The following is a 19,242-nucleotide window of genomic DNA, read 5'->3' as shown; positions in this document are numbered from 1 at the left end:
ATAAAGAAATTCTGATTGCAGACTGTGGATTACTTAACAGTTCAGTAACCTCTTATGACTCGGCATGCTCTGGGGCATGGGTCTCTTTTTCATTTTGTAGAGGACCCAGGCCGCCATCAGGCCCAAAGATTCGCTGTCGGTGGAACCCCGTCTAGGGCTGTGGAGCCTCCAGTGGGCCGGACTTGGGTGTCAGAATGGAAACAATTTGACCATTCATTCCAGGAGGCTGAGTCCAACTTGATCTCACACTTAACTCAGCGCTTGCTTTGATAAACCTCAGCTTAAGCGCCTCGGGCATAATGTGAAAGCGCGAGCGCAGATGAAAGAAGGTGACTCATTTCACTTTGCCCCTGCTTGAAGGTAATACCAGACACCTTGGTGAGAATATATGGGTGTGTAGAGTTGCTTGATCGGAGGATTTGTTGGATTTTGCCTAAACACCGAGGGAGGTCGAGGGTGTGTTGGATTCAGAGGCGGGACCGTGGCCTGGGAGTCCAGGGCGGGCTTGGAGAGTCACTGGGGTGCAGGGACCGGCTCGAATTCATCTCCGTATCATTGGTCTAACACGGTGGTCGGCTTGCTCACTTGCGGGAGCCTGGCTTCAGGAGGGAACTGGAAAGCGGCCCCAGGCGGGACATGTCGCCATGTCGCTCCGCTAAGCGTCAGGGATCTCGGTGAGGGGACGGATCGTCTGACTTGAGCTCAGTGGGCGAGGCCGCCGAGAGGCGCTGGACTAGAAGGTAGCCCTGTGGGCGCGCACTCTACGGAGATCTGGTTCCCGAACCCGCTCCAGGCTGCCTCCGCCGCCGCCCAGGAGCATGGTGGCAAGGCCTCGCGCTGGCCAGATGAGCCAGCCTGCGCTCCTTATTGGACAAAGGCTCTTGTCAATCACTGAGGAAATCTGACCAGACACTGAGGGTGCGACCGGACTCACCAGACTTCCCGCCTCGGAGGGAGGCGGGGAGGGATGGGAGGGTGCGGTACCCAATGACAATCAAGGGCTCCGCCTTTCACGATAGATTAGCAGATGCTTGAGCCACTGAGGCGCCGCAAGGGATATTGGCCCTGGAAAGCGATTGGTCCAATCTGCGGGCGTGTGGTTCCTCAGACTATATAATGTAGGCGATTAATGACAGGATGAAAATTGTGCCGCAGAAACCCCTGAACATTTGAATGGACATGCAAACTTTTTCATAAGAAAAATGCAAATTAAAATTTTACTGAGCTAACATTCTGACATATGAGATTGGCAGAAGTCCAAAATTCAACAAGGTTCTCTGTTAAGGACAATGCAATGGCCCTGTTGGAATCTAATTTTCTTCCTCCAGACGCTTATGGTTGTTTCCTTTTGCTTTCAGCTTGCAGAGAAGGCTATGTGTTTCTTGCACTGACTCCCAGAAACTTCTAAGAACAAGCTCTGATTCTGCAAGTACATTTTCCCGAAGGGGCTTTGATTTTCCTGATCTCTAGCAATGTTGATATCTGGTAGGACATATGGGTGTCAATTGAAAATGGGTTTAAGTGGACTCTTCTGGCCACTGGTGTCCCAGTGAAGCAGACGAAGTGACAGAAATCATATAAACAGAACGAACGTGAACGTGAAGTCGCTCAGTCGTGTCTGACTCTTTGCGACCCCGTGGACACCAGGCTCCTCTGTCCATGGGATTTTCTAGGCAAGAGTACTGGAGTGGGTTGCCATTTCCTTCTCCAGGGAATCTTCCCTACCCAGGGATCGAACCCAGGTCTCCCGCATTGTAGACAGATGCTCTACCGTCTGAACCACCAGGGAAGTCCTATATAAACAGAAGCCAGGGCTTATCTGGAAATGGCGTCAAAACCACCCAAGTGATGGTAGCAAGCCAGCAGTGCTTCTGCAGACCATCAGAGGCACAGATCCTGGGCAACAGAACCACTACCCAGGAGTGTCATGTATGCTGGGCACTCAGACACTGGCTTCCAAGTCACCATCAGGTGACAGAGTGATCCTGTCTATCTGTACCCTACCCCTTTCTCACAGAGCCCCAGTGAGGTCCAGTGACCTGCTCCTCTGCATGACTATGTGCTTAGAGGATGCTGGTCCCAGCCCCAGACATCTCAGCCAACCATGGTGGTCCCATCTCCTTGCTAGTGATTGGTGAAGGAATGGACACATGACATTCTGGCCAGTTGGCGTACCTGATTCTGGGGCACCTGAATCAGTTGCCTTACTCCTAGAGACACAAGCAAGAAATGTACCTTTTCCTGCTTCTGGACGTGACATCTGAACTCCTGCAGCCATCTTGCAACCATGAGGAGCGCTGGTTTGTGACAAAAGCCTACAGTGCAAGGAAGTCCAAGTTAAGAGTTATAGCGTGGGCCCTGACTCTTCTGGACCTGCAGCCATTCTGCTTTTGGACTCCTCTCATGCCCTGGTTCTCCTCTTGTTTAAGACACCTGAGTTGGACTTTTCAGTTCTTTGCAGTTGGAACATCTTAGCTGCACTAAGTGTAGAAAATTTCCTGCAATTTACTTTTTCTGCAGTCATGAGAATTTTGACTCAATTACCCACACGTCATTTGTTCGTTTGATAAAATGAGAGAAGGACTGGAAGAAGGAGGCGAGGAAAGAGACATAAAGTGGCTGCATGGCAGTGCGAGTTCTGCTGACATGCATTCAGGGCGGGCAGGAAGACAGAAGACAACCTAGTTGCGGGGCTGGGGTGGGGGGCAATCCCTGGGACACGAGAGAGGAAACAAACAATACTTAAATCACAACATTTTAAGACAGCGGTGACACAAAAGATAAAAATAATATTTAAAAAAGAACAAAAGTACTGACATTTGGATACAACAACAAACACAGAGAGCAGACCCCCCTGTTGTGAACTGTCAGCAAAGAAGCTAAAGCAATTACTGTGACAGATGCGGGAAGGGGCCTGGGAAAACCTCTAACAAGCAAGAGAGGAGGAAAGAAAGTTCACTGTGTTCCCCGTAATTATTAAATTGAGGTTCGGAAAACGCCACTGCTGCTTTTACTTCCGTGTGTTTAGTTTTATTTCAGCAAATAAAAAATATTTTCAAGAACTTTCTTAGGTTATCCCTTTAGCGTACCCTCCTTAATTCAGTTGGCTATGGATTTTTCTGCCAGTGGGGTGGTCAGAAGCAGGATCTGGACAGCATGGAAGAACCGCTGTTATTGTCATCATTGTGCACTCACTGACTCACAGAACTTTATTGACGTGCTAAGGTGGCCCAGACACTCTTCATGAGGTCATTTTGGCATTTTATTGAATGCTAACTGGTGAGGTTTTCTTTCTCTGCATGTGCACCTGGCTTCTCCAAAGGTCTTGATTTTTATTTGTTTGTTTATGGCTGTACCTTGCAGCTTGCAGGATCTTAGTTCCCTGACCAGGGATTAGACCCACATCCTCGGCATCCACCGTTCTTAACCACTGGGCCAGCAGAGAATTCTCCTCCACAGGACTTTAATTTTTCTCAAGGTAGGGACTGTGCTGCGTATTTTATTTCTGTTGACAGTGTCTAGCATTTGCCTGATGAGCACTCACAGAAATCTTAATTATATATAAAGTAAGTGTCATGGTTAAATAAGAGACACTCTTAGAGGGTCCTAACTCTGATACCGTTGCTTTGTTCCAGGATGGAAGGTGAGTCTTTGAATCAGACTTTTTCGCTTTTTTAGAGATGCTCCCCTATGGCTTGCTTCCATACAGTGACAGAAGCTTCCAGAAATTCTTCCAAGGCAGAGGAAGCTGTAGTGATAATAGGCTGGATACTCGGGCAGCGGGACCTGATACTCTTCCTTACAGCATCCCTGAATCTTTTCCACACCATGTGCTGGGTTGGAGGGGGATGCAGGAGGTGGGGAACTGAGGCTTCGAGCCAGCCCTTCTGGGCCGGTGCTTGCCTAGGATCTAATTGGGATCAGATGACAGGCTCAGAGGGGAACCCATGTCACAGCTGGGGCCTCCCCAGCAAGCAGAAGCCAAAGGACTCAGGGACTTTTTTTTCTCCTTTGAGGACAACTGTCCTGACTCCTGTAACATGATATCTAAACTGCAAGATCTGAGAAACTCTGTATATGCTACATCTCTACATCTACGTATATAAGATAAAAGGAAGCCTACAAAAGTCTGAGAATAGCAAGGGTGTGGGTCCCAGGTCGGGGCAGAGTCATGGCCCAGCTGTCGCGGCCCAGCTCTCGCAACCCAGCTGTCACGGCGTCCTGCCAGGCGGAGGTGGCCTACATGTCGTAGAGCCGGAGCTGCTCCTGCACGTCACCATCGGACATCTCGCCAAAGGTCTCCTTGTTGTCCTTCATGAGCTTGAAGATGGCAGCCAGCTGTTCCTTCTGAACTCTGTCAAGAAGAAAGGATAAAGAGGAAAAAGGTGCTCCCAAGCCAGGGAGAGACAGAGCCTTGTGTATCCCGTAGAGTCAGAATAAGGAAATGAAACAAAGACAAAACGCGCTCTTAACACAGGAGCTCATTTGGTCTTAAAAAAAAAAAAAAAGAGCCTTCTACTAACTGGGGTTCTAAGTCTTGGGGTCTACCCTGGAGATCTGGGGACCCCAGGTTATCACTCAGGTTCTTGTCACTGCACTTCCCCATAGGCCTCCCTTTAATGTTGACTGCACATCTCCCCGGGGGGTGGGCCACAAGGGACGAGAGGTGTCCCACTAGGTGACTGGAGAGGCTGTGAAGAGACATGTTAGAAACAGCCTTCGTTTAGCAGGGGTCCCCAGCCTCCCGGATCTGATGATCTGAGGTGGGGCTGATGTAATAATAATAGAAGTCAAGTGCACAATAAATGTAATGTGCTTGAATCGTCCCGAAATCACCTCCTCCCACCCCTGGTCCCAGTCCGTGGGAAAGCTGTCTTCCACCAAACCAGTTCCTGGTGCCAAAAAGGTTGGGGACCGCTAGTTTAGATGGCTGAGCCAAAAGTGCAGGAAGGTAAAACATAATTGGCTGGGAAACGGGCACGTACAGATGTGTGCGCAGGATGCTTGGCCCAAGGGCAAGGGTGGGTGTGGGGTCTCACTGCCCAGAGGAAGGGGCGCCTTTTTCCAGTTTGCACAAGGACACCTTAGAGCCAGTGGGGGCTCTGCCCCTCCTACCAGGGAACAGGCCTGGCTAGAGATCAGTTTTATGTTCACCGTGCCTGGGCTGGGGGGTTGGGGGCTGGGACTGATGTTCTGTCATCTCTGTGAAGCTGGGCCATGTCATCTGACCAGCACAGGACACCTCCCAGCAGTGCAAACATGAAAGGGTGGGGAGACGCTCAGCTGCCACAGGTTGCTTTCTTGTTGGCTCTGCTCTGCTGTGCTGTGCTGTCAGCCTGGCTGGGCCCTGCATGCTGGCACGGGCTCACCATGCCAGTTTCAGGCTTCTGTGATTCCTCCCTCCACCCTGTACCAGCGGATCGGCATGGGCCACTTTCAGAGGATGTCAAGTAAACGGCAAGTCTGCTCTGGTCCCTGCAGACCCACCAGGAGGCAGGGCCTCAGCACAGCCTCTGGGCACCCTGGCTTTGCAAGGCACAGCACTGCCCAGCCGGCACCTCCATCCTGCCTAGAGGGGCTCTTGATCCATGTCTGGTCTTACACTTGTCCTAACATATTCCTTCTGCAATAATCCTCTATCTCCAAACAGCAGGTCGTTTGTTTTCTGACTAGACCAGCAGCTAGAAGCTGAAATACTGAAGTCCCACATCCAAGCCTCTCTCAGTCACCCTGGAGACGTTATTTCTACAATCTGCTTTCCTATCCAGAGGAAAAGGAACCTGTGAGAAGTCCGTGGTATCCTACTGCCTGAAGAAAGGAATACTATGGGTCAAGAGGCTGTGAGTTGAACTCCTTGGATGGAATCCAGATATACAAGTGGGCACCCCGCAAAGGAACACAAATCCTCCATGTGTCTCTTAATGGCCATGGCGCTTGCGCGTCCTAGGATGTCGTACTTTGCTGGAGAGTAACAGGCACCAATTGAGAGAGAGAGAGAGAGAGCTCGAATTTTAATGGGTTCAAAAAGATTATTTTTGAAAGACAAAGCAAAACGGAAATAAACACGCAGTAATCAAGACCATCTACTCAAAGTTTATTGGACCAAAGGCTGAATACAGAAATCCAAGCCATAAAGAGTACATGAGGTTTGGTGCCTGCAAGCCACATTCAGAAAGTGTCCAGACAAACTTCATAACCTGGAAAGAGTCACCTGTTTTTCCAGTCAGACCCTGGGCTGGACAAGGACACCTCTTACTACCGCTGTGTGGGGCAGGGACTACTCACAAGAGCACATCTGCTATTTGTTACATGGTTCTGTGTGGTCTTCCTTGTTCTCTGTTCTGTCCTAAGCCCATGAACCTAAAGTACTAGACCCGGAAGAGAAGGTCCCTGGGAATGTAACATGCCCTGGGAACTGACACTGAACATTTCCCAGCCTTGCATTAGATAAAAAAAGAAAATTTCCTATAAACTTAGTGGTTTTAAAAATGTTTTAACCAATAAGTCTAAAACCTGCAGATTAGTTTGGTATAGTATAAATATCGTCAAATATAAAATTCCAAGAAACGGATCTGGGACCCCATCTGAAGATCTGGTGAAGTTCTAACTCATCTAAGAAACCGAGTAAAAGGCAGAATTGATACGGCCATTTTAAGCCATCACTATCATTATTGCTTCTGCTAAAGCGAAGGTGGAGATGCAGCTGAGCTGGTAAGAACATGGTGAAAAGGCCTCTTAGCAACAAGAAGGCTGGATCCAAGCCTGCTCTAAGTGGAGGGTAAGGGCCAGAGGAAATCAACAGCTGGTTCTGGTGCTTTGCTGCCCACGCATCAACCATTGTCTCCCTCACCCACCAATCCAGCCAGCTAAAGACAGAGGGGAAGTGGGCCCTAAGGGGGAGGAGGGCAGTCGACCCCCCTGAGCACCCAGTGGGCCCAGGCAGCACCCCATCATGTGTCCACCACACCTCAATGTCTCTCTTGGTTTGGCTTTGGTGATGAAAAGCAGAAGGGCTGGCATGAAACTATACTGATTTTAAAATGATGGCATTGGTGACATTGGTGATATCTCAGGTGTAAAGGGTGTGTGGACGACAGGAACATTGAGTGACAAGGAAAATAAAAGTCCAGGAAAACCCTTCAGCTAAACAAAGCAATCCACACAGACAGGGAGGAACGCCTCTGGAAGGGATCACCCCAGGCATTGTGGACCCTCCCGGCCAAGGAAAGTCCTGGAGTGGGGGTCGACTCCTGGAAGATTTATGTAGAAAAATGCACCCCAGGAGCCCACTTGCTCCTCTCTGGGGCTTCCACTGTATTGCTCAAGTTTTAAGATGCCAAAAGGAAAAGCCTTTAGGAGGAGCCTAAGGATAACTTCATTATTCCTCGGTTCTGTAAAGAGAAATAAGGGGAAAAGATCATTGATTTCACTCATACCATCTTACTGCGGGAAAAGGAGAGGGGGAAATAGGGTGAGGAAGGGGAACGTTTGGAATTGCAGAAGCCAGCCCAGACGCTAGGATCCAGACCCCAGGGGAGTCACCTGCAGCAGGATGGCCCACTAACCAAAGCTAGCCTGAGACCCTCTGCCAGGCCTACCAGGAAGCAGGTCAGGCTCCATGTGTGGGTAGTTAGGCCAAAAGCTCCCACTTGTAGGTCAGTAGGCAGGTCAAGTCCTTCATGTATGTATTTAGTTCAGGTCCCACAAATGGACAGTTAAGCAGTCCCAAGGAGGGTCCCAAGTGTGGGGGACCAAGCCGGTTGGGGTCCCACACATGGGTAGTTAGGCAGGGAGGGTCCTCAGTTAGGCAGTAGGGTAGAGAGGGGCCCAGGTATTGGTAGTTTCGCAGTAAGGTTCCACTTGTAGGTAGTTGGTCAGGGTGGACCTTCAGTTAGATAAGTGGGCAGGTCAGGGCCCACACATTGATAGTTGAGCAGGTCAAGGGCCCAGTTGTAGGTAGTTGGCAGACTGGGACCCACACGTGGGTAATTTGGCAAGTTAGATCCCTCAGTTAGGTAGCTGGGCGGGTCGGGTCCCCGTGTGGGTAGTTGATCAAGTAAGGGGTCCACGTGTAGGTAGCTGGGCAGGTTGGGTGCTACCAGTGGGTAATTGAGCAGGTAGGGGTTGCTGACACTGGTAGCTGAGCAGGTCAGGGCCCTCATTCAGGTAACTGTACAGGTTGGGTCCCACAGGTAGGAGCTGAGTGGGTCAAGCTGCACAAGTAGGTAGTTAGGCAGGGCAGGCCCCACTTGCAGAGTGCTGGCAATCAGTGTCAGACTTCAGGTGGGCAGGTAGGGTCCCTCACTTAGATATTTGGGGGGTTCAGGTGTCCATGTAGATGGCTGAGCAGGTTGAAGCCCAATTGTAGGTAGTTGGCAGGGAGGGTCCCACACTGGGTATTTGAGCAGTCTGGATCTCGCATGTAAGGGGTTGAGCAGGTTGGGTCCTCAGTTAGGTAGCTGGGCAGATTGGGGCTCACTTGTACCTAGTTTAACAGGGAAGGTCCCTTAGCAGGTAGTTGGCGGGGAGGGTCCCCCAAGTGTCAATGAGCAGGGCGGCCAAATGTAGGTGGGTGGGCTGAGGCCTCACCTATATTTAGTTAGGTAGATCAGACTGCAAGGGTCAGATTCTTGGCTTTGTGGCCGTTCTAAACTGGTCCTCTCACCAGAGGTTATTTCCTGTCCTTGCTACGTGGGTTTTGTCCCTTCTGGGGACAGTGGGTTCTAAGGACATGTGCTCCCCAGATGAGGCAAATGGTGTGTGCGCCTTTTGTAAGGGACAAGTTGAGCACTCTACCCAAGTGAGCGCTGAGGGAGCCCTGGGGGGACCCAACTTTATCCCTCTGGCGCCCTCATGTGGACATAAGCCAGCATGTGTTTCTAGAAATTCACGCTGGTGGATGATTCACGAACACGTCAGGAGGCAGAAAACAGAAGATCCATTCACCTTTGCCAGTTATGCATTTCAAAACATCATCCATTAGAGTGGTGTCCACTCCCAAAAGGGTCAGGCCAGCCCTGGGGACATTCAGAATGGAGTGGGTACTTGGGTCCCGGGTCCTTATTATCAGAGCTAGCTGGTCTACCCACTGGGTTCCATTTTTCCCTGGTCCGGAAGATGGGACGAAGGGATGGTGTACAACGAAAGGAGTGCCCAATGGTCCCTTTTTTCTTTTTTTTCTTTTTGCTGCCAAGCTAGAAGCCAGCCAAGCTCTCCAGTTTCACTAGTCTTGGGTGTGAGCAGCGGTGTCTTGCTGCGGGGAGCAGTCACAACCTGCAAGTCCCCCATCCCAGCCACATTCTGAGGCTGCATGTGGCACCTCCCAGAAGAGCTGCGGGGGGAACCCATACTATTGTGTTGGCCGGCTTAGTGAATTTAAAGTCAAGAATTTGCAGCATGGGCTTTTAATCTGCTTGCCACGTGATGGGGACCCTGAATGCCAGGAAAGGAATTAGAAACAAGCAGAGTTTGGTTGATTAGAATTTGACAGTCAAAGAAGGGCACACACTTTTCACTGGCCTCTGGCTTTAGTGGTTTGACAGTATTTTTCACCCTGACAATCCCAAGGCAGTTTTCTGAACCCAACGGGGACCAGAGCTGTCTCATGCCCGTCAGCTCTCCTGGTCCCCAGGGGATCTATCTCGCTGTAGATGGAAAGACAAAGCCACACTTGCCAGCCTCTGCAACCCCAAGCATCCCCATGCGAGGACCATGCGAGAAGGGTGGGCGTCATGGGGCCCCATGCAGTGCTGAGTGGGCTGACCACGTGCAGGGACCACGTGCAGGGAGAGAGCAAGCAGACCCCGCAGGCAGACGTGTGGGGCAGCCCCAGGAGCATGCTGGGACGGGTGGTAATGAAAATGAACATGAACTCCAGCCCCGTCCTGGGAGGACCGTGTTTACGGGCCACGAAGTCCGCCAGTCCCTCCTTCTCAGCTTGGGCAGGGCTGTGATAACCAAGCCTGCAGGTGAGGAGGTGAGAAACCTTCACCCCAACAGCAGCACTCGGGCAGTCTCCACCCCCCAGAACAGCACTCATCTGGAGAGCCCCAAAGATCCAGCCGGGAAAGACCCATCCCGCCCCGGGCAACACAGAGTCTGCTCTCTGGACACCATGGAGGAAGGACTTTCCTTTTTCCTGCCCGACATCCCCGCTCTGAGCCCAGGGACGGTGGCAGTCTGACTCCAGCCCGATCCTGCCATCTAGTCAGCTAACTGGCCTCTCCCTTTCTAATGGTCCCTCACATCTGCAGCGGACGCAGAATAAGCTCAGGGTCTTGGCCACAGCCTCTGCCCACAGGGGCCTTCGAGGGACCTGCAGGCACGTCAAGCCCCCTCCATCCTTAATGCTGGGCTGCACACCTTTTCTGGAAAGGGCCAGGTTCCGACTCTTTTAGGCTTTATGGGCCCCGCGGTCCCTCTGCTACTACTCAGTTCAGCCCCTGCATTGCAAAAGCTGCCACAGACCACAGAAAAGCAGGTGAATGCAGCCAGGTTCCAATCACACTGGATTTACAAAAACAGGGCCGTGGTCCTCTGCCAGCCCTTGCTCTGATCATAACTACCCGCCTGACCCACAGCTTGGCACAGGGTTTCTGCTGGGCACTGTTTTACTTTCTTTTGATGTTGTTCGGTCGCTAAGTGGTATTCGACTCTTTGTGACCCCGTGGGCTGCAGCACATCAGGCTTCCCTGTCCTTCACTATCTCCCGGAGTTTGCTCAAACTCATGTCCACTGAGTCAGTGATGCCATCTAACCATCTCATCCTCTGTCGCCCCCTTCTCCCCTTGCCCTCAGTCTTTTCCAGCATCAGGGTCTTTTCCAGTGTGTCGGCTCTTTGCATCAGGTGGCCAAAGTATTGGAGCTTTCTTAGGGCAGGACTAACGCTGCAGGGGTGAACACCACCTCCTGGGGACGACAGTTTCCCCCCAGCCTCATAAGGGGGCGCTGGTCCTCCAAGCAGCTGGTTCATTAGGTCCAGGATGGACTTGGGCCTCCAAGAACCCCTCGGCTGTGGGAAAGGGGCCTACTGGCCCAGGAGCCTTGAGCTGGATGAGAATGAGCCGGCCAGGGTGCACAGAAATGAATTAATCGGTTATGAAGGCGGCGGAGGAGGAGAGATTTAGATCACAGTCGTGATGGGGCCAGTCACAGACAGGGTGAAGGAGGCACTGCTAATCTAAGAAGTCAATCTCCTTACCAAAAGGATTTGCAAGAATATTTGTGGCTCAGGACCTAAGGAACTTGCTACAGGGAAGTGAGGTCAGAAGTCAGCTCAATCCTGAAATATAAAGGCAGCAAACCGGGTCACACCCAGAGGCCGCAGCGCGGGGGCACCAAGGAGTGGGGGGACACCTCCCCCAGGCTGGGCTCACCCTGCCACCCCTCCATCCCTGGGTGAAGAGCCTTCCGGAAGGATTGGCGGCAGCTCCAGGAGGGGAATAGGGGTTCTCGTGGGCAGAGCACCTTCTGACTCCTGAGTGATGCTGGGTGGGTTGGAAATAACAGAACCTAGATCCTGGAATAACAGAGCCTCCATTCCTGACCCTAGAACCCAGCTTGTGGGGGCCAGTGGGGAGTGACTGCCCAGCCCCTCCGGGTTACCGGGCTCAGGAATCACGCCCCCATTTGTTAACAGATGTGTGCCTGAACCAAAAGGACCCCAGGCCACAGGCTGGCCTGTGTCAGACCAGCGGTTTTTCCCCCTGATGCGTCCCCGGTGTACTGCTGCTCCTTAGGAGGGAAGCCCATGGGTCTAAAGGAAGCCAATGGGTCAGTGTGGGTGTCTGGCGGGCGACGCGCGGGGGAAGAACCCAGTCCTAAAAATGAGTTGCTGCCGTGGCTGCAGCTGCCTCAGAGCTCCACGGAGCAGAACAGATAAAAAAGGACTGCTGGCCCGGTGCTGGGGTGGGGGTGGGGGAGCTGGACGGTGCTGGCGGGGTAGGGCGGGGGCGCTTGGCTGCCAGGCGGATGAGCAGGAAGAATCGTGCTCTGTCCTGAAGTGATGGATTGGTTTTGTCATGAACTCTACGTGAACAGCCGGATCTGCTTCAGGCTCTTCCCAAGCATCTCGGTTTCTCCCTTTCGGTGGGGGAGGTGGGAGGCAAGAAAGGGCTCGGCCGCCCTCCCTCCTCCCTGTCACTCGCTCCTCCAGAGTTTCCCAAGGGTACTGTTAGGGGGTAATGGAGCCAGGACAGGGGGGAAAAAAACCTCTAAAACGGAAATGGGGCAGTGGGGGCGTGGCTTGTAGGAGGCCCGCCTCCTCTCCGCGATACAACGAAGGGGCCTCCGGGAGTGGCACCAGAACCCCAGAAAGCTGAGCAGCCCGGAGGAGGGCCGCCGGCCTACCTCTGTTCCTCCTCCAGCTCCTCCTTGGTCATCATCTTCTTGTACTGGTTTCCCCGCAGCTTCCCAGGGCTGTATTTGAAGGAGAAGGCCTCCTCACCCCCTGCGGAGACGACACCCAGTAGAGCCGGTTAGCATGCCGGGCTCTCCGGCAAATTTAGTCCCCTTTTCCTTCCTTAGTTTCCAAAGAACCACGTGGGCCAGAGACGGCGCCCGCTTCAGGCTCTGGGGTAGACGGGGCCCCATGCCCACCCCAGGCCTGCGCCTGGAAGGTTCTCCCCACACCCCTTCCACTCAGGAACTCTTTTTAGGAACTTGACCCGGGGATGAGGTAGCCAGAAGGAAACCTGCACACAGGCACACACACACACACACACACCAGCCCCCCCAGGCCATTTGGTTCCATCCATTCTCCCAAGGGGCTTCCCAGGCTAGTGTTAAAGAATCTGCCTGCCATTGCAGGAGACTCTGGTTGGATCCCTGGGTAGGGATGATCCCCTGGAGGAGGGCATGGCAACCCACTCCAGTGTTCTTGCCTGGAGAGTCCCATGGACAGAGGAGCCTGGCGGGCAACAGCTCATGTGGTCGCAGAGTTGCACATGACTGAAGCGACTTAGCAAGCACACATGCATTCTCCCAAGACCAGGCTGGACCATCCTCAGAGCTGCCTGTCGGCCCCTCTCCCTCAAGGGCTCTGGCCAAACAGCTGTCCCCAGGGCTCTTCTCCCCCTCATCCTGACCCTCCCTTCCCAATGCTGCTGTGCTCATTACACGGTCAGACAGAGGTCCTTATCTCTGGGAAGCAGGCTGTGCCTGGGCACTGTGTTCCCTGCCTCTCCTTGGGTCCCGGGTATAGAAGGCAACAGGGACCTGCGACCCTTCTGCCGAGGTCCTGGGCCTCCTGGGCTTGAGAGTGCCCGCCCTGCCATCTAGGAGCGTCATGTCGGCAGGCCCTTTCTATGCCCCTCCTTCCACCGGTGACTAAAAATCTAAAAAAAAAAAAATGCATCCAGCCCACAATGGGACAAGGGATAATGTGGGCTTGTCCATGGCGTGTTTAAATAGGTCATTAAAACCAGTACTTAGGGGGACATCCCTGGTGGTCCAGTGGCTAAGACTCTGAGCTCCCAATGCAGAGGGGCCTGGGTTCAGTCCCTGGTCATGGAACTAGATCCCACATGCTGCGACTAAGGCCTAGTACCACCAAATAAATAACTGTATTTTATATATGTATATATATATATAAATGGCTTCCCAAGTGGCTGGCAAGGAATCCACCTGCAATGAGGGAGACCTGGGTTTGATCCCTGGGTTGGGAAGATCCCCTGGAGAAGGGAACAGCTACCCACTCCAGTATTCTTGCCTGGAGAATTCCATGAACTGTATTCATGGACTGTATAGTCCATGGGGTCGTAAAGAGTTGGACATGACTGAACGACTTTCACTTTCATATGTATTTTAAAGTACTTATTACTGAATGGGTGTTCCCGGGTTTGCCAAACCCAGAGCAGCCTTCGTAAGACCTTGTAGCTGCTTTGGAATGTACAGAAGGGCAGTTCTAGAGGCCTGAGGAGGGCACACCAGGGGGTCTGGACAGAGAAAAACAGGCACGTGTGATGTGGGGAGAAGGCTGCAGGGCAGAAAAGGAAAGAGCTGTGAGCATTCTCCTGGCCAAGTGTCCAATGGAGAGCATTCCCTTGGGAAGCAGTGCCCTTACATGGACCTTCAGCTCAGCAGGTGGAGGGCAGACAGCCTCCGGCCAGCCTGGGGGACCGAGGCTGAACAGCTTGTCTTATCTAATTTCCGTTAATGTATAAAGAATTGAGTATGGGAAACGCAGAGACCAGCAAATCACCTTCCCACACAGATGTCTTCTTTTTCAGTTCTGTTCTATGTCACTCAAAAGTCAGGGATCTCAAACACCTCCACATCCTGCCCTGCGGCCACCCAGACGGTCTCCAGCTGGCGGCTGTCCCCAGTGATCAGACAGGCTGGCGTGGGCTCCAGGCAGGAAAGGGCTGCAGCCTCTGAGCCTCGTGTTCTCTCTGGGCCAAAGGAAGAAGGTTCTGGATGCAAATTCAGAACCCGGGGGTTGTTGTGGGGGTGATGTTTGCTCTCACCACAACCTGACTGACTTTGCAGGAGAATCTGGCCCCCAGGGCTGAGCATTCCCCTCACCCCACGTCTGGACAGGGTTTATTCAGCAAATATTGATATTCAGTGAGCACTCTGCTGGGTGCTGGGGGCTTAGCAGGGAAGAAAGCATACAGTGGGCAAAGATGAGTAATCAAAATAGCAGTTTGCAGTAGGTCCTGAGAGCTCTTCAGCAAAGGATAGTGGGAGGAGAGAGGAAGGTGGGGAGAGGGCTGCTTGGAAGTTTAATGGCAGCGGGGAGGGCTGTCAGGAAGGGCTTTTCAGGTGATGCTGCAGGTCTGGGGAGGCGGATCTAGCAAAGCAAGGAGGCCGGGTGACAGGGAGCAAGGGGACAGGAGGACATGGGGTGAGGAGCCAGGGCTCCAGGGGAGGCCTTATTACATTTCTCTTAAGGTATAAAGAATTGAGGATGGGAAATGCAGAGACCAGCTGAATATTTTTTGCTCTTCACTCTGCGCTTGGCTCTTCATTCATTCTGCAGTACTTGCTGCACATACTTCTGGTGAGCTGGGGCTGGGGCTTGGTGCTGAGACTGGATGAGCCCATCCCCCTCCCTGGAGACCCCTGCTCCCATCAGCTGCTCTTCCCTCCAGGCTGAGCACAGCTCAGGCTGATGAGCCAAGGGGCCACAGCATCATCAGGAGCTTCCAACAGCTCAGGGCTTGGACTGTGACATCCGGGGATCTGGGAGCCAAGCTGAGCAATTTGGGGCCATCGTTTGAGGGGCTGGGGGTCTTTGGTGGTCGGGAAAGAACCTGCCAAGGGGCAGAATCACACAGAGCTAGTCTCAGAACGAGCTTGCGGCCATGCTGGCTTCTGGACCTCAGGAAGAGGCAACGGACAAAGAAAACGGATTAACCTCGACGTCAAGGTCATGGTGTTGCTATGTTTTAGAAACATAAAGCAGAAAAATGCTGCCAGCTGGGTACTATTCAAGGTTTTCAACCTGTGGGGCAGGTCTGATGATGCTTCTCTCCTGAGCTAGAGAGAACAAACCACTAAAAAGACTTTTGCTTAATCCCATATGGTGACCAAGGGACACAGACACATCCAAAGGCGGCTAGACCAGGGAGGGTTTCAACGTGAGAGCCCCCCGGGGAGGGGGACTTCCTTATGCCATCTTCTGTGAATCCGCCCAGTCACTTAGGGAAAGCACCTTGGCGAACACTAATTAATTAGCAAGCGGAACTGCTCACTGCAGAGGGCCTGGGGGCCTCTCCTGTGCGCTTCTGATAGCTGGGGCCCTACGCCTCTCCTGCCTCGGCCTCCAGAGGGCTGCCAGGAGGCGGCCTGGGGGATGGGCGAGGTCCAGGAGCAGCAGTCAGACAAGGAGGGAGGGCCCCGTTGACCCTGCACATGGCTGGGTGTGGGGCTGCACGTCTGAGAGTGTTCCAGAAGAGGGGTCTGCTGAGCCTCCCCTTGTCCTGGCCCCCAGGGCCGCCAGCAGCCTCAGCTTTTACCTTCTGCATTCCCAAATCACTAATAGGATCCAATAACGTGGCAGGGACAGGCCCCAGGGCCGCAGTTCCTGCAGACCATCTGAGAGACCAGCAGCAGTGGAACGGGAGCCCCTAGCAAGGGGTTGATGACCCCCCCGCCACGTCCCGCCCCCCCCCCCCCCCCGGCCTTCTGCCCCACCCTCTTCCTCTAAAGCTGTCTGGATAGAAACCCAAGGCCCTTTCCTGCAGGGCCTCCTGGTAGGGGAAGCCTCCTCACACACCCCCTCCCCTAGTCCCAGCCCAACCCTGGCTGCCTGGCCCACACCACCAGCCCCAGTTACTGCATTCCTGCAGCCCTTTCTTTCCGGGGGCCCTGCCAGCTGTTGACTTAAAAATCACAGCAACAATCCCTCCTTTTAAAAAAGCCTAAAATATTTCAAACGTACACAAAAGTACAGCAAGCAATAAGTCTTCGGTGTGCATGCCATATAGATTTGACCAATGCTGACATTTTGCTATTTTTGCTTCAGCTTCTTCTTCTTCCTTTTTTTTTTAAAATAAAGAAATAAAACATGACAGATCCAGCAGAGGCCCCACCCTGTGTTGGGTCCCATCTGTCTGGGGCGCTGGTCCTTGTGGGTGCTGTGCCCAGAGCAAACACATTGCTTTCCACCCAGTTAAGTCTGAATTGGTCCATTTCCTCAAGGCTCCCGGTCACTCTGTTTCTTCCACCGGCTATCTAGGATCTGATGGCCACACAGGTCTGGCTGGTCAGCTAGAGCTGCTTGGAAATCAGACATTTCCTCTCCAGGGAACTTTAACCTCCAGAACCCAAGAGGCGGGCTTGAAAGTGGCTTTAGTCTCTGTAAAATAGGTCCGAGGTATTTGAGAGAAACATGAAATGCACAAAGTGGGGATGAGAAGGGAGTTAGGCACCGCAGGAAATAGAAGGTCAGTGATGGGCCGTCTGTATTTGCAGGCAACTCATATTTTATAGAGGGCTTCTCAGGTGGTGCCAGTGGTAAAGAACCCGCCTGCCAATGCAGGAGACGTAAGAGACTCGGGTTTGATCCCTGGGTCAGGAAGATCCCCTGGAGGAGGGCATGGCAACCCACTCTGGTATTCTTGCCTGGAGAATGCCATGGACAGAGGAGCCTGGTGGGCTACAGTCCATAGGGTCACAAAGAGTCGGACATGACGGAAGCAACTCAACATGCAGGCGTGCATACCGGATAGATAGAAAAGCGATGGCCGAAGGAGCAAAGCGGGTGATCGGGGAGACGGGTGCGAAGGTGGGGTCAGCGAGGAGCAGGCTCTGACCTCAGTGTTCTCCAGGTTGCACCAGACCCAACTTCTCAGTCCTTCTCCCTCACCTCTCCCTCTCTACCATCCACTCCCCTTCATCCTGCCACTCGAATCCTCATCCGGGGAATCCAATGGACCACGCGAAGCCCAGCCCCCACAGCCAAAGGCGATAATGCCGGCCTCCAGGGGCAGCGCTGTGCAACCTGGAGGCCAGGTCCCACTCACCGTCTTCCTCCTCAGGCCCTGCCTGTGGTGAAGCCTCCTCACCGTCCAGCTCCTGCTCCTCTTCCTGCAAGACAAGGAGAAGGGTCAGTGCCCAGGCACCCGGGTTACTCTTAGATCCCATCATTCGGTGTTTGACCCCTCGGTCAAAGCAACCTGACCCCTGGATCTGCTGTTAGGAGAGATGTGCTTGTGGACTGGAAGTGGACCTCGGGGATATGGGGCAGCGATGGACAGGACGTCTCGGGGAGAGGCAGGGGCCATCCAGGGACAGCCTGATCACGCACAGCACCCGCACTGTCCTTTGAGCATGGTTGGGAGGTCCTTCCTGAGAAGGGGCCATGGTCAACAGCAGGTGGAAACAGGGATGTCAGTGTGAGTGCCAGTTGTCTGAGGCCATGGGGGGAGACTCTAGGCCAAGGACCTGTGTTTTTCACCCTGACACTTTGGCTCCTTTGCCTTTTTCAGGTGGGTCAAGTGGTGGGTGCCACTTTGATAAGTGGACTGGGCGACTCCCGCCTCCCACTACAGTGAGTAGAACAAAAGGCACGTGGACTTCCCTGGTAGCCCAGTGGTTAAGCATCCATGGTCCAATGCAGGGGATGCCAGTTCGATCCCTGGTCCGGGAACTAAGATCCCACATGCTGCAGAGCAACTAAGCGTGTACACCCTGGAGCCGGTGTGCCAAAACTAGAGAGAAGCCCCCGTGTGCCACAACTAGAGAAAGCCCACGTGCTGCAACAAAGACACAGTGCAGCCAAAAGAAAAAAACCCAAAAGGCAAGAGAGGAAAGCTGGTGGGGTCTCTGGAGTCCGGGCCGGGCCGAGCATCACAGAGCAGCCGTGTTTGCGCTCACAGTCTCCACCTCTGCTTCCTCCAACCTCTTCTCCGTCCCTGACCGTTTCAGATCGCATTTTTCCCAAAATTGGAACTCCACCTCCCTCAGCCCAGTTCTCTCCCATGGACGCATGGACAAAATAAACAGTAGGCTGGAAGGAATGTCCCGGGATGGCCTTGGTGGAGAGGAAGGAGTGACTTCAGCTTGCAGGAATGTTGGAGGATGAGAGGGAGGTGGCGGAGCCGAGGGACTGGAGGGCGAGGTGAGGGGACTGAGGAAGCCCAGCGGCAGACAGGGCAGAGCGGGCAGGCGGAGGAGAGGGGAGCACAGACGCGAATGGCCGCCCCGCAGGGCACGAGGCAGCACAGCTGACAAGCCAGACCCAGGCCTTCAGGCTCTGAGCCCTGGGGTCCAGCATCCTCAGCCTCTGCAAACTGCGCAGGCAGGCTCCCGGCCAAATCAGAGCAAGCCAAGCTGGGAGACAAAGTTTGCACAAGGCCAACGGCAAGTCATGGGACTCCCCTTGTGGTCCAGTGGCTAAGACCCCATGCTCTGGGGGAAGCGGGTTCAATGCCTGGTCAGGGAACTAGACCCCACGTCCCCAGACTAAAAGATCCCACGTGCTGCAACTAAGACCTGACACAGCCAAAATAATTAATTAAAAAAAAAAAAAAAGCCAGTTGTAAGTGGCAAACCCAAAAGGTTTCCCTTGGGTCTCTTGTAACTCTCTCTTGATGGACCCCAAAAGATGCCTCCAGGAGGAGCAGTGTGGGAGGCAGGAGCTGGTTCTTCTCCACTTAGCAGTTTACATGCAGCTCAGCACCACCTGGGGCTTCCCAGGTGGCTTAGTAGTAAAGAATCCAGTTGCCAAGCAGGAGACATGGGTTCGATCCCTGGGTCGGAAAGATCCCCTGGAGAAGGAAATGGCAACTCACTCCA

At 53.3% G+C, this 19,242-nt stretch overlaps 1 protein-coding gene across 3 annotated transcripts in view; it reads right to left on the bottom strand.

Moving 5' to 3' along the window:
• Window positions 3,009-19,242, bottom strand: part of MXRA7 (matrix remodeling associated 7) — a 31,369-nt gene continuing 15,135 nt past the window's right edge. Inside the window, exons 2-5 of one of the 3 annotated variants that reach the window (XM_018063732.1) lie at window positions 17,469-17,532; window positions 12,349-12,448; window positions 11,201-11,281; window positions 6,074-7,391 (exon numbers count right to left, since the gene is read on the bottom strand). In XM_018063732.1, coding sequence (XP_017919221.1) covers window positions 11,248-11,281; window positions 12,349-12,448; window positions 17,469-17,532 — 198 coding nt within the window. In that variant the 3' untranslated portion in view covers window positions 6,074-7,391; window positions 11,201-11,247. Of the gene's footprint in view, window positions 4,355-6,073; window positions 7,392-11,200; window positions 11,282-12,348; window positions 12,449-17,468; window positions 17,533-19,242 lie in introns of those variants that run through there. The other 2 variants (XM_018063731.1, XM_018063733.1) reach the window with 2 other exon arrangements.

This window comes from Capra hircus, chromosome 19 (assembly GCF_001704415.2).
Source record: "Capra hircus breed San Clemente chromosome 19, ASM170441v1, whole genome shotgun sequence".
Lineage (NCBI taxonomy): Eukaryota > Metazoa > Chordata > Mammalia > Artiodactyla > Bovidae > Capra > Capra hircus.
Note: the sequence above shows the minus strand (reverse complement) of the source record. Positions and strands in the feature narration are given on the sequence as shown.